A 22,414-nucleotide genomic window follows, 5' to 3' on the forward strand; every position below is an offset into this window, starting at 1 on the left:
GCTGGGATGAGAATCAGCACCTCCAAATCCGAGGCCATGGTTCTCGACCGGAAAAAGGTGGCTTGCCCTCTTCAGGTGGGTGGGGTGTCCTTGCTCCAAGTGGAGGAGTTCAAGTATCTCGGGGTCTTGTTCACGAGTGAGGGAAGGATGGAGCGTGAGATCGACAGTTGGATCGGTGCAGCGGCTGCAGTGATGCAGTCGCTGCATCGGACCGTTGTGGTGAAGAAGGAGCTGAGCCGAAAGGCAAAGCTCTCTATTTACCGGTCGGTCTACGTTCTGACCTCACCTATGGTCATGAGCTTTGGGTAGTGACCGAAAGAACAAGATCGCGGATACAAGCGGTCGAAATGAGTTTCCTCCGCCGTGTGGCTGGGCGCTCCCTTAGAGATAAGGTGAGGAGCTCGGCCACATGGGGGGAGCTCGGAGTAGAGCCGCTGCTCCTCCACGTCGAGAGGAGCCAGCTGAGGTGGCTCGGGCATCTGTTCCGGATGCCTCCTGGGCGCCTCCCTCGGGAGGTGTTTCAGGCATGTCCCACCGGGAAGAGGCCCCGGGGAAGACCCAGGACACGCTGGAGAGACTATGTCTCTCGGCTGGCCTGGGAACGCCTCGGGATCCCCCCGGAGGAGTTAGAGGAAGTGTCCGGGGAGAAGGAAGCCTGGGAGTCCCTGCTCAGACTGCTGCCCCCGCAACCCGGCCCCGGATAAAGCGGCAGAAGATGGATGGATGGATGGATTTGTATTGTTATTGGCCTTTACAATAATAGAGATCTTCTGCACCGTTTTTAAGTCCGTAAATCAGCGCTGGACTCCGAGCATTTCTGCCTCAAACAACAATCATTACGACCGTGGCGCATTAACATGTCAGGGCAAGCTATTTGTATTTCTTTAATATTTAATTCCCTCTGCAAACAGTGGTAAGCGTTTGTTTGTTTGTTCATACATATTTTCATTTGTAAAGAGTAAAGATGCTCAAGAGTGTTTAAAAGCCGATAACAATACAAATATAATTTTCCTTTAAAAACCTCCGGATCTATACTTTCGACATCACAAATCTGAGAAATTGCTTTCGTGAGGCTCAGAGCTCGTAAACAGGGTGAATGAAACTAGCGCCAATGAAGCCAAACACAACTCCAGCTGTGCTTGTGATGTTAGAACAGGGTTGAAAGCTCATAAAAGTCAATGTTGTCTTTAAAAACATAAAAGAGGACACTAAATAACCCTCGGATTATGTCAAAAGGTGACGGGAGACGTTCTTAGCATTAGAGCCAAAACTCCACCCACCGTCTGTTTGAAGATATGGATTAATTGAAAGGAAATGACAAGCTTGAAATGATGATGTTCCTAGAGCCACGCGTAATGCCTTGTCTGTCCCATAGATACTGGAATTCCATCATTAGGGTTTGGCTATCGACTTTTATGCTGGTTGTGCAAGAAAAAAATCATAAAAAATCCTTTGGCCAATGTTTGTTTGAGGTAAAGTCTTTGGAAACCGTTTGGACGCTGCGGTGGTAAAACATGGAGCGCAGTAAAATGGTGCGTTTGAGCGTCGTGTTGGGATTGAGTGATTTCCCTCTCCGTTCCTCGCTGATGTGACTCTCTCAGGCCTGCCGAGGTCTGCTGCAGTCATCACAAGCATTAGGCCCAGTTTAAAGCCCAACTGCATGCTCTCATTTCCACATAAAGCGGCGCTGACCACACAGGCTCGGTAAGGCCTTCCTTCGCTGGACACTGGCACCCGTCTGTTTTGGAGTGTTTTTGACAACTCTAATGACACATTTCTTTTATTTGGAAGAATGAATTCCAAGGAGGGACTCCTAGCTTATGGAAACATAGTGATTATAACAAGTCGCAGATAGTAGAAAAAGACTCAGTTGTAATCATCTGGACACTGCTGTAGAAAAACAAGATGTTTCAACTCTCATCCAAGAGTCATTCTCAATCTATTCTCTATTGAGAACTCAGTTATTTATTCTACTCTGAGTACGCCCAACCCATGATAATAGCCTAGTCTGTTTACAGTTTCCCTGAAACTCTTCTTTTTTTTACCCTAACAGCCATGTAATGGGCCACAGAAATCCTATTGTAAGCTAATCACCAATGAGTACCTGATTAGCATGAGGATGACCAGAGCTTCTCCCGCCCCATGACTTCAAAATGCTGTTGTATATTACGGGTAAATTGAACTTTAAACCTCCATTCCTGTTTGAAGATTTTTCTTTTTTTTTTTCTTTTACAAAAACAGCATAATTTAATTCTTCTTTCAAACCATCTTTTCTCCTGCTTCTCATCACTGTCTTTGATAGAGTGGTTTGTGGCTTTGAGATGCAGATGCACAACGCTCTGTGGTCCTGAACTCCAGTGTCTTCTGTGCTGATAAAGCCGCTTGTGCAGTGGCTGATTAGTCTCACTATGTGGCGCTCTTTACAACTTTCTTCACTGCTTTGGACAGAATAAACTTTTTTGTGTCCTTAGGAAGAACCACTTTTTGTCTTAAATTGTTGTTTAAAATAAACAGGGATTTTGTGTTGTCTAAAAATCCTTGATAGTTTTTCAGAAATCCAGAGACATAAGGAGACGCCATTCCTTCTTGATTCTGTTTCCCTTTTGTCCCTTTTTTCCTGCTTTTTTCACTCTGTTGGGAGCCCAAGTAGTATCCACAGGCTGAGAGAGCATTTCTGACGTGTTTTTCCTCTTTCCTCTTGGGCTCTGAGCCGGTGAGCACCTCTTGGCCTCAGTGTTGTAATGTTCTGATCACCTCCAGCTTGTGCTGTAGTGGGTGATGAGAGCAAAGAGCAGGTCCTGATCCGTGTGAGTAGGTTTCCTTCCTTTATGCTTCCCGCCCTCTCTTCTGATCGTGGAACAATCAAGAAAGGCAGGTAGTAGTGTTCCCAAAATCATGATGTATTTTTAATGAAAGTAATAGTGTGACTGTAACACTTTTCTTCTAGAACTTCCAGAATGAGTCACTTGTCAGAGACTGTTCACAAAGGTGTTGGCAGAAAGATATAATTTATCTCTACTTTAAATCTAAAAACGTTATAAGAAGTGCAAAGCTGCAAAGTGTGTCCTGTGATGTGACATGAAAAATCACTTACTTAAAAAGACAGAAGGAGCTCGTCTGTCACTTCTGCTCCAGGAAAAACAAGTCCAAAGAAATAATTCCTATATTGTTATTTTTGTAAAATCAAATTTTTCTGAACATGCACCAGTTTAATGACAGATCTTACAGTTAGAGCGAGTATCCTTTAGTTAGATAATACAGACATAATACATACACATAACTGTATACAGTACTGACCAAAAGTTTGGACACACACCACAGAGTGAAGGCAAAAGGGCCAAAGTGCTAAGCATCTCTGGAACTCCTTCAAGACTGATGGAAAACCTCAGGTGACGACCTCTTGAAGCTCATCAAGAGAACCCCAAGAGTGTGCGAAGCAGTATCAAAGCTAAAGGTGGATACGTTGAAGAACCCAGAATATAAGATGTATTTTCAGTTGTTTCACACTTTTTATAAGTATATAAGTATTATAAGTATATCATTCCACACGTGTTAATTCATAGTTTTGATGCCTTCAGTGTGAATCAACAATCAACAATTTTCATAGTCATAAAATAAATAAAACTCTTTGAATGAGAAGGTGTGTACAATTTTTGGTTTGTACTGTATAATTTTAAAATATCTAAAAGTTTTGAAATATCTCAGTCACACGGGACGGAAAAAAAGCATTACACCCTCAAACGTCAAGTACCCCTGTGTGCTAAAGGCTAAAGACCACCGCCTCCCTTCACATTAGACCTGCTAATTGTCCAGGTCCTCCTTCAGCGTGGCTCGGCGGCAGACTAAGTGACCGGTCCTGGCTGAGAGTAACCGGGAGACACATGGGCCGCTGGATTGGTGCTGACAGCTCATTCATCCCACTTTGTTTAATGTGGAGCGGGCAGCAGCAATGTGGAGCTAAGGCCTCGGCTCGGATCATTGACCAGCCGCTCAGAATGGACTTTCAACTGGAGCAAAAACACGCTGTGACAGTGAAGAGTAATACACGCCTTCTGGAACATTTAGATAAACAAATGCATAGTTTGTGAGGGGTGAAAATACAGAATTATTACATTTTTACACATGTTTTCACAACTTAAAAATGATGGATCCTTTTTTCAGCTATTAACAATGTTCCAACTTCATTCACACTTGGCTCCTTCTCTGAGCCAAAAATGCTCTGTTGTTATATTTCCCAGATTTCTAACTGCTCCGAGACCATTTAAATCCATGAATCCTCACCAGATTCATCCTGAGCCTAATATCACATTCATTTCAACTGAATGCTTCCATTGACTTTGTTTTTTTCCATGGTAATTCTCGTTGCTGCCAGTAGATGGGGTGCTGACATAAAATCTTGTTGAGCAAAATCTGTCAAATTGTAACATCGACAACTTGCCCATCATCAGAATAAATCAGAGTAACAATTGTTTCAGTAAAAGCTATATTTGATTTGAACATAGATGGATAAATCTGTATCAGGGCAGTTTGGGGTCAGTAACAGCTCTCAGGACAAAAGACTTTCGGGGAGCAAGTTTGGGCACACAGATCAGGTTGTGTTTATGACATTTTAAATCAAAACCATGCATAATGTTCCTTAAAAACATAAAAAAGAACTTAAAAGCCAGCCTGATCTGAACGCTCCCTGCCTAAACTTTGCTCCTGCACATCCATGAGGGCCGGGGATGGACTCCTGGAGGTTCTGAGCCCTTGAACAGCTTAAGTTTACACAAAAGCTTGTGCAGTTCAATGTTGATCCTGGCGCAGTGTTCACAAGTGTGATTACGTTACACCTGCGTGATCATGTAATACCTGTACAGTCTGTCGGACATGATGTTTTATTCATGAATATGCATGTTTTATGAGTCCGAGCGTGTCCCTGACAGTATACAAATGTGATCAGATCTCCTCCTCAAAATAACACAGCCCAGCAGTGAGTGTCGCCCAGTGGATCCTGCCTGCTTCTAAATACAAGTTAGTTTATTTTTATAGTTTGTTAATCATGGATTTAAGTTTAACTATGAACAGAATGAAATACCTTTGTACTTGGAGAATATTTTTTACATCATTTTTCAGATGTATACAAAATAATACGGTTGATTCTATTGTAATTATTAGCCACGTTTCAACTGGTCCTGATCCCCCAGACCTGTTCGCCTGGGCGTGCTTTGGAACGCTTCTTTTCATGTCAGAATGTCTCTGTGTTCAGGGTCTGGCTCTGGGTCCTAAAGCAGAGCTGGAGCCATTGACCCCACCCAAACAGAACTAAGGTTTTCTAATTGTTTTCTAATAGATAAATACATACATGAAAACTTTACCTGAATTATACTTTTTACAAATTCACAAAAAGAAGTTTTGTAATTCCAAGTGTGTGTGTGTGGGTGAGGGGCGTGGCTAAAGCTAGCGTGAACAGGAACAGTTTTGCCTCATTTCTTTGACTTCTCTCAAAGCCTCTACGCCGCGTTTGAACCTCTCTTTATGTCATGCTAATGCTAATGCTAATGCTAACGTCAGACGCATCATGACCTGGAAATATATTGTGGCTCTTGACAAAGCGAGTGCTGTGCGGCTATAAACAGGAAACAGCTGTTGCTAACGCGCTTTGCTAGCTTTGTGTTGCTAATGTGGGCCCAACGTAAAAGTTAGCATCAGTGGAAACGAAATGATAATTGCTCGTTTAGAATAAAGTCAGGAACCTGAGTTTTAACCAAAAGTCAAAGTCGGGGCCAATCTTGTGCTGTCCTGTTCAATGTGGCTCCTTCTCCACTGCACTCTGAGCACCTCCCTCACTCTCACACGGATCCCAGCGTCACCTCTGATAAGGGCCACTTTGTGTGAGGAGCCCATCGCTGTCGGCCCCTGTCACTCTGAACGCACCCAGGGGCCCCAAACAACACACAGCAGCGACGGGCTTAGCAGAGCAGAGCAGAGCAGAACCAAACCAGGCGACTAAACGCATTTGCATTCAGAGAACACGGGGAGGAAATTGAAACGCGCTGGGGCCAAAGGGCGACTTTTATGAGAAACAAAAGCAATACGAGGAGATTGGAGCCATCTGAAGGAAACGCCAGACGCAAACATAGCGGCGGAGATAATGAAAAAGACATGGTGGTAAAGGGGCCCACAAAAACTGTCTCTCAACAGATATTGTAATGGAAATTCAAGTAACTGCATTAAACGTCCTTTACACAAGGGCTGTGCAATTAGTAGAATTTGAAGATAGAGATTCAGTCATTTGGAATCATCATTTGGGGTCTTTGTAATGCAGGGGCCCTCAGTAAAAGCATGTGGTGTACAGCCAAGTTCAGACTTTGGGAGATGACATTTGTCTGTGTTGAATGGCAATGACTAATTGTGTATTGTTTATGTTCAAATCATTATTGAAAGCCGTTTAATTTGTTTGAAAATCCATCCATCTATTTTCTACTGCCTGTTCCCTTTCGGGGTCGCGGGTGACTGGAGCCTATCCCAGTGACTTTGAGCCTTAGGCGGGGTACACCCTGGACAGTGGCCAACTCGTCGCAGGTTTAACACAGAGACATAGACATTACAGACAATTCACTCTCACATTCAGTCACTTGGGCCAGTTTAGAGTCACCAATTTGACCTCACACATGCATGTCTTTGGACTGTGGGAGGAGCCGGAGAACCCGGAGAGAACCCACGGTAACACGGGGAGAACATGCAGACTCCACCCAGAGATCATGTGATGTTGGTCTGGAATTGAACCCATGATCTCCTTCTTGGGAGGCAATAGCGCTAACCGCCTTTGCCACCGTGCAAATGACAAATGTAATAGAAAATCAAGATCGGTTTTATTAATTGTTTTCAAGGCAGATGCCGATGTTTTTGAATCTAGAGCAGCCGATGGTTGATCAGTTTTGGGGCCTATGTATCGCGCTTCCCTGAAAAGATATAATAATGACTATACTGTCAGTAACATTACAACAGGGCACGGCTCTACAAGAAAAGTACAATAATAAAGAAAACCATTTCTACAGAGCTGGTTTTGATACCCACAGCCCTGTCTCACTGCAAACCTGAGAGAGCCTACTGTTCTTATGGGCTCAAAGACAGAACCATGTGTCTCCTTTAGTCAGGTTTTCATCCATAATGATTTGCCCTAGGCTAATATTCTGCCACCCAGCCGATATGTGCACCAACACCACATGATCTCTCTGGGTGGAGTCTACATGTTCTCCCTGTGTTACCGTGGGTTCTCTCTGGGTTCTCTGGCTCCTCCCACAGTCCAAACACATGTGTGAGGTAAAGGTCTTAGGGTTAGTGAATGTCTGTGAGAGTGAATGTCTGTGTGTCTCTGTCTCTGTGTTAGCCCTGCCCTTTGTTAGATGAGGACAATGTAGAACCAGCTTCCATGGACATTATTTAGTCAGAAATCACCGGTGACTATCCTAGACAGATGGTTCAACATCCGAGTGAGTGAAGGAAGGGGAGCTTAATAAAGTGAGACGGAACAGTATTCTCTGTGAAAAGCTGCACAGAATGAGGGACCTTTTTTAAGTTGCCCTGGAATTTGTGGAAAGTCTAAGGAAATGCCAAAGAATGATGTGTCGTTTTGGCTGAGGAAACATCCAGGCGGTTAATGCAGTGTAGCCTGCTGTGAGAGCTGTGAGAGCTGTGAGAGCTGCAGTCCTGCTCCAGTTCAAACAGTCGGGATCAGAGTCACAACCAGGAGCTTACAGGGAGGAGGCCCCACTTCAGCTGCACTTCCTGGGGTAGTTCACAGCGCAGAGGAGGCAGCGGGAGGACCAACACACATAAATGTTAACGGCTGAAAGAATGGGACCAGGGGGTTGATAAAGTGTGCTGCTTTTGGATTGGAGTACGGCCTGCTATGTTTACAGAGCAAATATATATATGACTTTATTCTACACTTTTACACTTGCACTGCAGTTTAGCGTTGTAGATGTGTGCTTTTTTCAATTTCTATCAGGATTTGTCAATGTATAAAATACCTGCTAAAACATGCTAACCTTTAGATTAATTAGCAATTCAGAGTTCAGTCCGCTCTCAAATGTTGATGCTGAACATGTTTAGGACTTACATTCTGCATGATTGTCTTTTTACTTTGCTCTCTCAAGTTTTAGAAATAATGTTTGTACTTAAAACCACACATGGCTTTCTCTCAGCCAGGCGTTCCCTCGTCATTGTTTTGGGTTATTTCTCCATCTAGTGGCAGACTATGGGGAAGCAAACAAAAGATAGCTTGACATGACATGCTAATAAGCACACAGTTGTAATGTAGGTGATAGTGGAGGCAATAAATGCTCAGAACGAGTCTGGTGAGGATTTATGATCTCTACCTTTGACATCACAAATCTGGGAAATTTGAAACCAAGTGTTTTTGTGAGGCTCAGAGAAGAAATAGAGCAAGCATAATATGATTTCCTTTAACATGATCACAAATCTTTTTCTTTATTAAATAGGACAGCTTAGCTTGAAATGGGGGAGAAGGAAGAACATGCAGAAGTATCGGAGCCTGGCATGTGTGCTGCCACATTAAAGGTGGAATGAAAGTTTTTTTTGGCCCAAATCTGAGTCTCATTTCCTCGTGGCGTGGACGGCCGATTAGTCCTGCCACGTATCGATCATAAAACACACCTACCGCTCACCTGCAGCCGCGTGCGGCTCGTCCCCAGGAGAGCAGCACGTTCCCGGGTGGCTAAGCGCATTGATCTATCATAATATAGTTCCCTCAGTGTACGGGACAAAATGAAGACGGAGAAAGACTGTTCGAGCTGGCTCAGAAGAAGACGGAAATCTACGGGAGACGAGAGATGCGATGCGCTCCGTCGCGCTAATAAACAAACACACGTGTGTGTTGTATCAGTCCACACGGGGGAGTGCTCCACTTTGGGTTGTGCCTGCTGAGTTCTTACACGCCCTCTAAAGTTGGGAGCACTTTGCTAACGCCTGCAGGCATTTTCTTTTTCTTTCACATTTTCAGCAGGTTTCAGCAGATTTGCAGTAATTTGTACTTCTTTGATGTGTCCTATTTCCCCAAAAGGTAGCGCGGAGTGGAGCCGCTTTAAACAGGCCGAGCCCAGCAGGACGCTCCCCTGCACGCTTTTATTACACTACTCACAGCATTTGTGTTTAAAGGACACATCCTGAATTATGTGTAGGATTATTGGCCTTCAAACATGCTCCTGTTAGTTCAAATTAAGTTAAAATATTGTTTGTACTGAAAATCACTGGCTGCAGAGGAAATGATCATGTGGAAATGAACCAAAGCTAGCTTACCCTGACGTGCTAATGTCAGAACTGTGGTGTGAGGCAGAAAGGCTCGAGTCTGGGAGGATTTATGGTATATGAGGAGTCCAGCATGTTTGAGTATAATCTGTATTGTCCTGCAACTGAGGCATGAATGCTCACCTACCCCCTATCCCCGCCCACATCCCTGTACTTAGTTAAGATAAGATATTCCTTTATTGTCCCACATGGGGAAATTTCATTGGTGCAACGCAGGTAGATACAGAGGCAGATACAGAAGAACAGATCACTTATAGGAAGTCTGAAAAACACTTTCAGTAGAAGATCTCCTACAAATAAATAAAAACTCCCACAGACAAATAAATAAATAAATACCATTGCATGTGATCACGACAGTAATTGCACATGAATATGTGTCACGACAGCACATGGATTGCACATGAATTGCACATGAATTTCACAGCAATTGCACATATGACAGAATTGCACATCAGTATTAGGTTAGGTCAGTATTGCGCCGGGATAACGTGACGATCTCCGGGTAAGACGACTGTTCTCCGCAGTTTCATGAGTTCCTCCTTTGTGGAAACGCGGTACGGCGCCGGCCGGGGGGCGGGGCCGGAGCCGGGGGGCGGGGCCGGAGCCGGGGGGCGGGGCCGGGGGGCGGGGCCGGAGCCGGGGGGCGGGGCCGGAGCCGGGGGACTCAGAGCCAAAACACATCGCCACGACACGACGAAAACACTCAATCCAGCCGAATAAAGTCAAAACAAGTTAATTTAAAGCGATTCCAGTGCGTGTCCCGATCGTTGGTGAAGTTCCTCTTTCATATAAACGTGTATATAAACGTGTATATAAACGTGTACCGACGACACGCCGTACTTTAGCGCGGCCGGAGGGCGCGGGGGGGGGCTGGTGGGCTCGCTCGGAGCTAGCTCACGTCACAACAACACAACGAACGCAACGAAAAACGCTCAAATCCAGCCGAAAAAAGTCAAAAACAGTTGAATTAAACTATTCCAGCGCGTGTCCCTATCGTACAGTAAAATAGACTATTTGTAAAATTTAAACTCAAGTAACACCCGTTTGAAAATTAAAAACATGTAAATGTCAATCTGCTGTTCTGCAGTTCTGAACAGGAAGTCAATGGACTTGTTTCGATTACAAAGCCATTTTAGATCAATATTACAGTTTACAACAAATTATGATCTACTTATGTTATAGATCAATACTAAATACCTGAGATGAGCATAATGTCTCTACAGCACAATCTGATGAGTTTGAAAGCAAGTGTTTTTGTGAGGCTCAGAGGAGCAGAGAAGAGGAGCTCGTAAACAGGATTCATGAAACAAACGTGAACAAAGTTTTTGATGAAGAACAATATTAGAACAGGGATAAAGCTCAGAAATAGTCAATCTTGCATCATGTGTTCTTAAACCTATAATAATGCATACAAACCATCCTCATTTCTCTCAGAAAATGTCATTGTTTCCAGCATGGGAGCGTATGGACTGGAATGAAGGAGGAAAATGTCGTGGGTTATGTAATAATTGATTCCTGTCATCTGCACACTACTGTTGTGTCTGAATTGTGATCTTACGTTTCTTTGTCCTGTCCTGTGTCCTCAGATGGACCCGGTGCAGAAGGCCGTCCTGAACCACACCCTGGGCCTGAGCTCCAGCCCCAAGAGGAGGCACGTGTCCTGCAGCGTCTGCCAGCTGCGCTTCAACTCCCAGGTCTGACACTTCACTGTGAAAGGTGTATGTGGCCTACTGTGGCCATTAGTCAGTCAGTCAATCAATCACTCTCACTCAAAGAACATCGACAAGAAGATTGGGGGGTCAGATGGAGCAAAGGATCATGGTCTAGTTCCCTCTGTTGATGCATTTAATCAAAGGATGTCATAATTCAATATATAGTGAGAGCACATGATATTATGTATGATTCTGACACTGCGATATCGCTATATTTCAGTTGTTGTTACGTCCCTAAAAAATTGGAGTTTCTCCATTTCGAAGCAGAATTTTTTTTGTCCTCTGAGGACACCAAAGCTCTTTCACTTCTATGTGTCGCACGGTGATTCCTGCAGCCATTTAAAAGTAAATGTCCAACATTAATTCTCCTGTCTATTTTTATGGCTGCACATCTCAGCATATCTGAGGTCTGAGGGGACTGTATATATATATATAATTCAATAAAACAAGACTTACATCTTTCGACAAAATAGAGACCGCTGCCGGATTTACTGTAATTTAGTTTAAATTTGGTTTTCATTATGATGTCATGATAGTTATGATGTGAATCTGGCTGATCGCTTCCGAGCAGACTCTAAAGTCACTTTGGCTTTTGACACACATTTAGATATTGACAGATCTTATTTATGAATGTTGTGTTGTATTTATTGTGTTTGAAACAACATCAACTGTAACTACAATGAGCATTACACACTATTTAATGTAATTAACTTAAGACTTTAAATATAATGACATTACTGACATTACGGACATTTACTTTAGTTAGACACTAATCCTACAGAGGGCACTATTGAGGGGTCCCTCCATTTTTAGTGGCGTCTGTAAGTCCATCAGGTGAAATGCTCCTTGAAAAGTAGTGGTCACTAGACCGGTCGACATAGACCACAATGCATTGCGAAAGTCGACGACAGGTCTTAACTGGACACAACCGACTGAAGCAGAAGAGCTGTTCAAACAAAGCTCTGGAACTCGAGAATATGAACAGAAACTGCTAGCTAGCGTTTGTCGCTAACCTTAGCCGCTAACTTTAGCCTTAAAAAGATCACCATCACAGGCAGAAAGATGATTAATCTTTCTGTTTGATGTGAGATCCAGGACAATGATCAATAGTTCATAGGTGTGCGTGTCAGAAATCTATTTTATATTGTAGTTTTGCTACTTTTTTTCTGCTCAGACGCCAGAGTCATGTGACCTGCTGCGAGGAGAACGCAGTGAGCTGTGTGTCCGAACCATTATCTGTATCCACTGCTACACAGTGAATGAGAGGGCACCACACACAGCAGCTCCTAAACCCTCTCAGAGAGTCGCTCTGACAGACTTCAAACTTCGGACACAGTGTAAAAGAAGTAACAAATAAGAACAAGAATTGACTGCAAAGTACGTTTGAATCTCAGACATTGTGTCTTGTGAGTTTGTCCTGGATCTTACAAAAACGTTTGTTTGACCGACTTGAGGATGTTTGTGTTCTTTATTGAAACCCATCAACTGAATCAGCCATGACCCAAGTGATTTGCCCCTTTCAGTTCTCTTAGTCTTCTAAAAATCTGCTGGTTATAAACATTGAGAAACAAACCGTTAACACGCTGTCTGTTCTCATCCACCCGTGACCCGATGTCCGCTGCATGATCTTTAAATATTGATCATTTTGGCGTGGCTCAGAGAAAACTCAATAAAGAGAAGGTGGAAAGGCACATCCGGACATTTGAGTCGACCGGAAGCAGCGACGCCCTACACTTCCCCACATACTTTATCTGAAGATATAGACGATGAAATATCAGTGCAAAGGTGTCTGAAAGTTATTTAAAAAAGCTTTATTCGTGGATAATTTTTGTGTAGGGGAAATTGTACTCAAACTACACAGCCTCATGAATATCCCCTGAGTTACAGTATATTGTAATACTGCTGCATGACCTGAACGTACACAGAAGACCTAAACCACCACTCACATGCTGCCTGAAGCTCACTTTTTCAAAGGAATGTGTTGAATTTCAAAGTTGAATTCCACAGTTGCACCAGTTATAATTGAAGAACCTATAGCAACCTCACCCACAGCTATACCTTCTCCCCAGTCCTGTCTGACACTCCTTCTCTCTGCTCTTCCCTATCATGAGTAGCCTCTTTGCTTTGCCAGTTACCTGCTCCTTACCGTCAACTTGTCACTTTGCTTCCTCTGCGCGTTCATTTATCCCAGCGTCGTCCCTTCGCAAGTCCTAAACCTGCACGAATCTGCATCCATTACGAGCCGGTTGACGATCTTTTGTCGCCATGTGATCAGTTTAGTAGGATGAAGTTGAGACCCTGGTTGCTGGCCCTCGTGGGTCTTTTCTCAAGATTGTGTGTCGGTGTTTGTATCTCTCTTCCAGATCCTGCTCTTACTGGTGACATATCTACTTGAGTTTATTCCAAGTCCAGTCAACAAAAAGTCCCCTGTAGAGATCCAATTACTTTGAAATGCATCTTGTCTTCTAAGGTTGACATCATATATCTTTTGACAATAAATCAGGTAATTCAGATAAGCAAGTCTTGTCATGGCGTCTTTCAAACTCTGATCGAGTCCACGGGTTAGAAAGCTGTTTACAGGGCCACAACTTTTCTCTTGAAGGTTTGAGTGCCGTGTCAGCCTCAGCCACGCCTCTTTACTTCCTCCCTCGCTACGATCGAGACCACGAAGAGACAAAACGGCGGCAGTTAGGCTCACGCACGTAACGAATTCACTCAGTAACCTGTGTAACCGCATGAGTTCCAATCTGGCGCTGACAATTTATACATTTCCTTTCCCAGTCTCGTCCCCATTTCAAACGACGCTGTCCTGTCTAATAACACCTGGGTGGCAAAAAGTCCTCAACAAAATAAATACGACATTTAGTTGCCTGAGTTGCAATGGTCAAAACAGTTGCGTGGCAGTCCTCACTTACGCTCAAACAAATGAATACCTGGCCTTTCGCTGCCTATCCTAACGAGCGTTGCTGTGCGAGGTTTTAGAACCAACCCTGCTTTAATTATCGATACATTATCACATGTTTACTTTATTCAAACAAAGAAAAAAGTACTTACGTTTTCTTGCCAGTGTTACTATGACAAAGCCCACAGTGTCATCCCAGAACACCATTCTGATGAGCTGCTTTTAATCCTCCCTCGTTTATGTGAGCCGCTACCTGCCTGCTGCAAGAACAAATATCAAAGTTCTTAAGTGGGGCAGCGAGATTTATGAGAGGCTAAAAATGGCTCTTCAACTCGGCTGAAGTGGGAACAACTTCTCTGTTCCGGAACAAAGCCGACTGCAAACGCACTCTCCACTGCTCCCGCGGTTACCTGGGCATCGTTCTCTGTCGGATTGTCACATCGTGTGTTGTTGTTGTTGTTGTTGTTGTTGTTTTATGGCGGTTGGCATCCGAGTGTTGCATTACCGCCATGTGCAATTAGTAAATGTGAATGTAGCTGTTGTAAGTGATGTTCCATTTCTACAAGATTCTAAAAAATCCTTTAAATAAGTTGTATTTATGTGACATCACAACACTGTGGAATCCCTGTAGTTTAAATCTATGGAAGAATTCACTGTTTATCTGTCAGATTGTGGGATTCCTTGACCTGGTTTATGGTTCATATAGTGTTTGTTGACCTGGTTTATGGTTCATATAGTGTTTGTTGACCTGGTTTATGGTTCATATAGTGTTTGTTGACCTGGTTTATGGTTCATATAGTGTTTGTTGACCTGGTTTATGGTTCATATAGTGTTTGTTGACCTGGTTTATGGTTCATATAGTGTTTGTTGACCTGGTTTATGGTTCATATAGTGTTTGTTGACCTGGTTTATGGTTCATATATCGGTAGTTCATCTTTTCTGGCAGCACAAATAGACAAAAGTGAAATTTGATTTTCACAGTAGTCTCAACTCTGAGTCATAGTTATCATGACCGCAGGGTTCAAATCGTGGGGCGAAAAAGTAGTGGCTTGAAGTCCAAAAAGTACGGTACTTCAAAACAACAAATAAAACATTATCCTAAAATTAAAACAATTTATGGAAACCCAACAAATGACCAAACTAGTGTCAGTCAGACCATCCTCCAACACCAGCTTTACTGCTCTTTATATTTACCAAAGACAATTTTAATTTTCCTCTGAGCAGAGCTTGGTCACATTTATATTTTAAAAAGCCATAACTACAGAGTCTTAGCTTCACAAAGAGTCCAGCCAAATGCTTTTACTCCAAAGGTTCAAGAACAACTTCAGGTTGAAATGGAGCTCATTTTAGTCCGGCGTTTTATGGTAAGGGCTATGTGAAATAATTCAAGCTGATTGGGTGAAGCGTCATTTAATGCTCACCTACCATCATTTGTGCTTAACCAATCACAGCAATGTGTCACTCATGGATCTAGTAAAATATCACGACTGGTCACATTTCATTTATGGGACTGTCTACAGAGCCGCGGCGCGCGGCCGAAACTGCCATGTTATTTTGTGCCGCGGCTCCTGAAACTGCTGCGCTATTTGACCGTGCCGTTTTAGACCGCGCCGGGTTAGGGTTAAGGTTAGGGTTAAGTTTAAGGTTAGGGTTAGGGTTAAGGTTAAGGTTAAGGTTAAGGTTAAGGTTAGGGTTAAGGTTAGGGTTAAGTTTAAGGTTAGGGTTAAGGTTAAGGTTAGGGTTAGGGTTAGGGTTAAGGTTAGGGTTAGGGTTAAGGTTAGGGTTAAGGGTTAGGGTTAAGGTTAAGGTTAGGGTTAAGGTTAGGGTTAAGGTTAGGGTCAGGGTTAAGGTTAGGGTTAGCCATGAGGCTATATGGCAGTGCCGCGGTTCCTGAAACTGCTGGGCCATTTGACCTCACCGCGGCTCTGCAGCCAGGGCCTTACTTGTATGGGATGTACAGAAGATGGCGACGAATGACTTTTGCTGATACACTTTAGATGCAAGCATGTTCCTCCACTTCATATTTAGTGACCACGACTCTGAACTACTGAAGACCAGCTGCATTTTAGGACGTGTCTAACATGATCATGATCTCCAGCTATGCAGCCTCGTCCACTTGGTCATCCATAAGAGGGCCCGACTTAGACACAACTATGATGATGTGATTCTGCAGCTGCCGAGGTTCTTCCTCCGCTTCCCGCTGCTTTTGTTTCCCAAAAGAAATAGTCTGTATTTCAGCTAAAACAGAATCAATTGCAGCTGCAACACGTATGTCACCAGGTGTCACCATCTTTGTTTTGGTTGGTTCACACTGTAGTCATTCCTGACAACCTGCGCCCCCCTTTTGGCTCCTGGCTGGTGGTCTCCCATCCAAGTACTAACCAGGCCCATCTCTGCTTAGCTTCCGAGACCTGACAAGATTGGGCACTGATGAGTTGGTGCTGCTATATTTCTATATATTTACACATAATGATTTGACCATAAATACATTCTGTTATTGTTTTTATTAAAGGGAAAAGTGAATTTACGTTCTGTACTGAAGCGGTGTGTTCCTTTAGCAACATTGCTCCTGCTGCTGGATTTAATATAAAATGCACACTCACATTTCACTTGGTTGCTCATTAGCCTCTGAAAAAGCTAGCCGCAATTGTCTTAATTCACAGTGTAATTAACATGTTCACCTCGGATCTGGAACATAGTCTTACAATCTTAATCTTACATATATGGTTCCTTTCAAATTACTTCATTGAAAACTTGAATTGATTTCGTTAAATATGACATGTTGGTAACAAAATTTAAATATTGAACATTTTTAATAAAAATATTATATAAACAAAACCTTTATTTAGTAAATTTGACCTGGTTTCATTCAATTATGTTTGATGACATTTCTGATTTAGTAATGAGATGAATTCTGGTTAGAAAGTCCTCTCCGAGCCTAAAAAACACTCCGTTCTGAATCTTCTGAAAACAACTGACCTTTTCTCCATCTGTGACGTGGCTCTGAGAGTCTTCTGCTGTTTTTAACTCCATAAACCACCTCCAGACCCGTTCTGAGCATTTCGACTGTCTAATTACGATCAGTACAACTGTGTTCTGAGACCATGGTGAAAAGGCCAGTGTGACATTCAACTGTGTGGAATTTATTCTGCAGCCACTAAGTGGCTCCAAAAAATAGTAGAGATACAGATGCTATTTCCTTTTGTTATATTTGTTGTTGTTTTTTTCGTTCTAAAACAGGAGATGCCAAACTAAACGTTCATAAGAGCATGTTTAAAGGCTGATAACAATAGAAATAATGCACACTACTTGTCCTTTAACTGTCCCCTTCAGAGCCCACAGGCGGTGCAGTGTTGTCCCATTACTCTTCTGTGGACAGTCCAAGAGCGCGCACACAAATAGAGCTGCTTGCTCATGTCTTGTTCTCTGGGCACAGCTGTGGCAGGACAGCAGAGGACATCTCAAACGCCGTCCCACTTAAAGCTCCCGGACGTCTCTCTGTTTAGTGTTTGCAGTTAAGATCTAGGGCTGGGCAATTCATCCATAGATCAAGGGATTGAGATTCTGAGATGATATGTTTTTTGTATGTCAAAATACAAAAAAACAGAACACCAGAGAGCAACAAAACAAACTATAAACATACTTAGCACAAGACAAGTAGAAGTCAATCAAAACACAACTTTTGAGTGCGTTATTGATGCGGAAACACTGTCGTATTAAGGTTAAAGTCAATTGTACTTCCACAGACAGTTTAGTCATTATTTTATGAACTCAACCTATTATTATTGGGCCCGACCGATAAGGATTTTGGGGGCCGATACTCATATAAAGGGGGCTGGAGGTGATATATTTTGTGATGTAATGATTAATTGTTAACAGGCAGCAGAAAAGTGTCAGGCTCTTTTAGTTTAGGCGACTTTTACTGTCATATTGCCTTTTGATGTTTGTATACCTCTGTTAAACTTGTCGGCTATTGAAGTGACCGACCCGATAGCAGTGGCTAATTAATATGCGTAATGGCCTCTTTCCACAGCAGATTAATGTGGGCCCAGTAAACATGCATCTATCTATAACTTGACAGTGATTGTGTGCTCGGACTGTGGCGGCGATGTTCTGTCTTCTCCTCTGACACTTTAATTAAAAAATCAAAAGAAGTCCGCTGTCACTGTCACTGGTGTGATCTGTGCTGACGTTCACTCTATTTTTGAGTTTAAAGTATTTAAATCCAGCGCTGCCTCAGTCAGCGCCACGACTGGTCAGAGCCACACAAACAGGAGCGTCACATTACGACCAAACTACTGCCACATCTCAAACACACGACCAAACTACTGCCACATCTCAGACACACGACCAAACTACTGCCACATCTCAAACACACGACCAAACTACTGCCACATCTCAGACACACAAACTACTGCCACATCTCAGACACACAAACTACTGCCACATCTCAGACACACAAACTACTGCCACACCTCAGACACAGACACTACTGCCACATCTCAGACACACAAACTACTGCCACATCTCAGACACACAAACTACTGCCACATCTCAGACACACAAACTACTGCCACACCTCAGACACACAAACTACTGCCACACCTCAGACACACAAACTACTGCCACATCTCAGACACACAAACTACTGCCACATCTCAGACACACAAACTACTGCCACACCTCAGACACACACACTACTGCCACACCTCAGACACACAAACTACTGCCACATCTCAGACAAACTACTGCCACACCTCAGACACACAAACTACTGCCACACCTCAGACACACAAACTACTGCCACATCTCAGACAAACTACTGCCACACCTCAGACACACAAACTACTGCCACATCTCAGACAAACTACTGCCACACCTCAGACACACAAACTACTGCCACATCTCAGACACACAAACTACTGCCACACCTCAGACACACAAACTACTGCCACACCTCAGACACACAAACTACTGCCACACCTCAGACACACAAACTACTGCCACATCTCAGACACACAAACTACTGCCACATCTCAGACACACAAACTACTGCCACACCTCAGACACACAAACTACTGCCACACCTCAGACACACAAACTACTGCCACATCTCAGACACACAAACTACTGCCACATCTCAGACACACAAACTACTGCCACACCTCAGACACACAAACTACTGCCACATCTCAGACACACAAACTACTGCCACACCTCAGACACACAAACTACTGCCACATCTCAGACACACAAACTACTGCCACATCTCAGACACACAAACTACTGCCACATCTCAGACACACAAACTACTGCCACATCTCAGACAAACTACTGCCACATCTCAGACACGCAAACTACTGCCACATCTCAGACAAACTACTGCCACATCTCAGACACACAAACTACTGCCACACCTCAGACAAACTACTGCCACACCTCAGACACTTTGGGGGCACTTGCCTGTAAAGGTACATTCATATTCTGTATTTGTTCTTGCCTCGCTCTGACATTGGTTGAATGACACTGGATTGAACCAACAAAAACTTATTCAACCAACAGTTCAAGTATCTCGGGTATTGCGAAAGGCAAAGCTCTCGATTTACTCGATTTGTCAATCTACGTTCCTGACCTCACCTACGGTCATGAGCTTTGGGTGATGACCGAAAGGACAAGATCGCGGATACAAGCAGTCGAAATGAGTTTCCTCCGCCGGGTGGCTGGGCGCTCCCTTAGAGATAAGGTGAAGAGCTCAGTCACACAGGAGGAGCTCGGAGTAGAGCTGCTGCTCCTCCAGCTGAGGTGGCTCGGGCATCTGTTCAGGAGCCTCCTGGACGCCTCCCTGGGGAGGTGATTCTGGCATGTCCCACCGGGAAGATGCCCCGGGGAAGACCCAGGACACACTGGAGAGACTCTGTCTCTCGGCTGGCCTGGGATTGCCCTGGATCCCCTCGGAGGAGCTGGAGTAAGTGTCTGGGGAGAGGGAGTCTGGGAGTGCCTGCTTAGACTGCTGCCCCCGCGACCCGGCCCCGGATAAGCATTAGAAGATGGATGGATGATTACTTTCCGTTTGATCCCATTGGCTTTGAAGACAATGAAACATAAATGCAGTGCTACGAGTCAGCTCTGTGCAGAAAGCAGCCTGTGTGTGATGGTCGTGGACCTGCAGTGGTAAAAGTGCTCCACAGTGACAGAAGTAATGCAGGTGCGTCTTCTGCTTGAAACTCTGTATATGCAGCAGTGAAGCGTTAATTCTGCTCTGTCCCAGAGGCCGGACTTTTTAATCTCCCAAGGGGGGCGCTCTGTGTTAGGGCCTTAATGTGAACGTGATCAAGCCTTGCATGTGGATACCGCCCATCCAGCCCATATTTCTCTGAAGGCCCATATTGCCATGGCAGGTCCTACTTGTTCTCACTGTGAGTCAGATGTGTGAAGAACAGTTTGTTCTTTAGATCTCACTGTTCCGTTCCCTAAACACACCGAGCGAGTGAATGTCCCACATGGAGCAAACATGTGGCTGCTGCTGTGAACTCTGCCCAGGCCCCACTGGTGCTGACGTCTCCTCCTCTCTCCCCCTCCCTCCCTCTATAACTCCCCCCTCTCTCCCTCTCTCTCCCTCTCTCTCCCTCTCTCTCCCTCTCTCCCCCTCTCTCCCCCCCTCATGTGTTCCAGAGCCAGGCCTTGGCCCACTACAAGGGGACCAAACACGCCAAGAAGCTAAAGGCCCTGGACTCACCCAAGACCAAGCCCAAAGCGTTGGCCATCACCAAGGAAACGACCAATCCAGAGGCAGCTAGTATCACCACATTAACGATCCCCAACGGCACGGCGACGGACCGGAGAGGTGAGTAATGCACATAAGATAATAACGATCTGCACCAGGCTGACCATGTTAAATGTGTTTAAAGCATCTTTTAATTTGACAAAATCACATGGATCTTTGATATTTTGTGATATTCTGTGGTTAATTATTATGTTCCACTTGCACTTCCACTGCATTTGGGAATATGGAATGCTGTAGAGTATAGGTCTGATGGGTTGGGACAGTTTGGGTTTTGTGCTGCACCATCAGGTTGAATCACTCTTCCTTCTAAGAACTCATGATGACCTTGTCAATACTGAAACATCTCACCAACACTGCTAAGAATTCATATTACTTCATTTTGTTTCCTTCTAAAACCACCAAAAATGGATTTCAATATAGATTTCATGAACATAAACCAGAGGAAAATTAGTTCAATTTAACGCACAATAATAGTCAAACTTCTTGCTCAAAAGTCTGAACTCTTCTACAAGACACGTGTTGTTTGTGACAGAAGGATCGGCTGTGGACATCTGCTTTAAAGGGCCGATCACTGACTATTTGAAAATGTGGTTCATTGCCCCGCCCTAATTGCGAGCATGTCTTGTGCCCCCTACAGGCAACACTAGCACCTGTTTAATATACTTCAAAATCAGTTGTGAGTTGATCAAGCCTTTTTGTCCGTATCATTTGAAGACGTTCACCTGAACAAAAGCACTTGAGGCTCCACCGAGCGCAGACGGGACAGTGTGTCTCTTCGTTCCGTCGCTGCAGGATTTGGCGCCGCTCTCTCGTGATTGGATCATCCCAGCGTGGGCCGGATCAACACACAGAGCTCAGGAATTAGATTTGTTTTCCGATATGAAAGCTGCTGGGCCATCGCCGCACCGGGCAGTGGGGTGGTCAGATGGGATCAGTCCAGGAGAGAACGGGACGGACCATTTTATACATGAACGCAAAGCAATATTTGACTACTCTTTGTATTTGTGGCTCAACGTGTAAGTCAGCATCGTTGGAAATACGAGGATTCATTACACGATCAAGTCAGCGTTTGGTGACAAATGAGTCTTGTCTGTTTCGATCTGCTTTTGTGCCGTCTTGTTTTCACCTGAGTCTCTCTGATCCAATCATCTCGCTCGGGTGCAGAGCTCCTCCTGAGCTAGAGCGTTGCAGGGCCTGAAAGTGAGCAGGAGCACTTTGGAAGCTCGACCTTCCAGGGTGCTTGTTGGATCACTTGTACGCCTGATGCGGTTCACTGAAGACGCTGGACAGTTCTTGGTTGGTCGGCTGAACAGAACTCGTGCATCACATGACCACATTTGTAGAGGACGCCATTACGGCAGGGAACAGGGAAGAAACTGGCGATGACCGGCAACGAGCCTGAAATGTGGCTTTTGGAGTTTATCTTTGTCATTAAATGAATCGGTAAATAACAAAGCATAGATCACGTGTTGCTCCCTAAAGCTGCAAAATCTGGACATCTAATTCACTCTCCACCTTCTAATATTGTGTCTATGGATATGTTTGTAAAAACACACTTTATTTTAAACCCTGCACATATAACTTTTACTGATATTGATCAATAAAATGTTGTTCTCTTGATAAAATAGTGAAAAAACTTTATATTTAAACTAAAATGAAGCTGTTGTACACGACAGAGACTGATTCACAATTACAATAAAACCC

At 44.0% G+C, this 22,414-nt stretch overlaps 1 protein-coding gene across 1 annotated transcript in view; it reads left to right on the forward strand.

Annotated features, from left to right (window-relative positions):
* Window positions 1-22,414, forward strand: part of znf385d (zinc finger protein 385D) — a 168,939-nt gene that overhangs the window by 106,082 nt on the left and 40,443 nt on the right. Inside the window, exons 3-4 of the mRNA XM_072460720.1 lie at window positions 10,899-11,006; window positions 20,599-20,770. Of these exons, the coding sequence (XP_072316821.1) occupies window positions 10,899-11,006; window positions 20,599-20,770 (280 nt within the window). The remainder of the gene's footprint in view (window positions 1-10,898; window positions 11,007-20,598; window positions 20,771-22,414) is intronic.

Source organism: Eucyclogobius newberryi, unplaced genomic scaffold (genome assembly GCF_026437365.1).
Source record: "Eucyclogobius newberryi isolate DKJ021-1_F unplaced genomic scaffold, fEucNew1.0.hap1 SCAF_3, whole genome shotgun sequence".
NCBI lineage: Eukaryota > Metazoa > Chordata > Actinopteri > Gobiiformes > Gobiidae > Eucyclogobius > Eucyclogobius newberryi.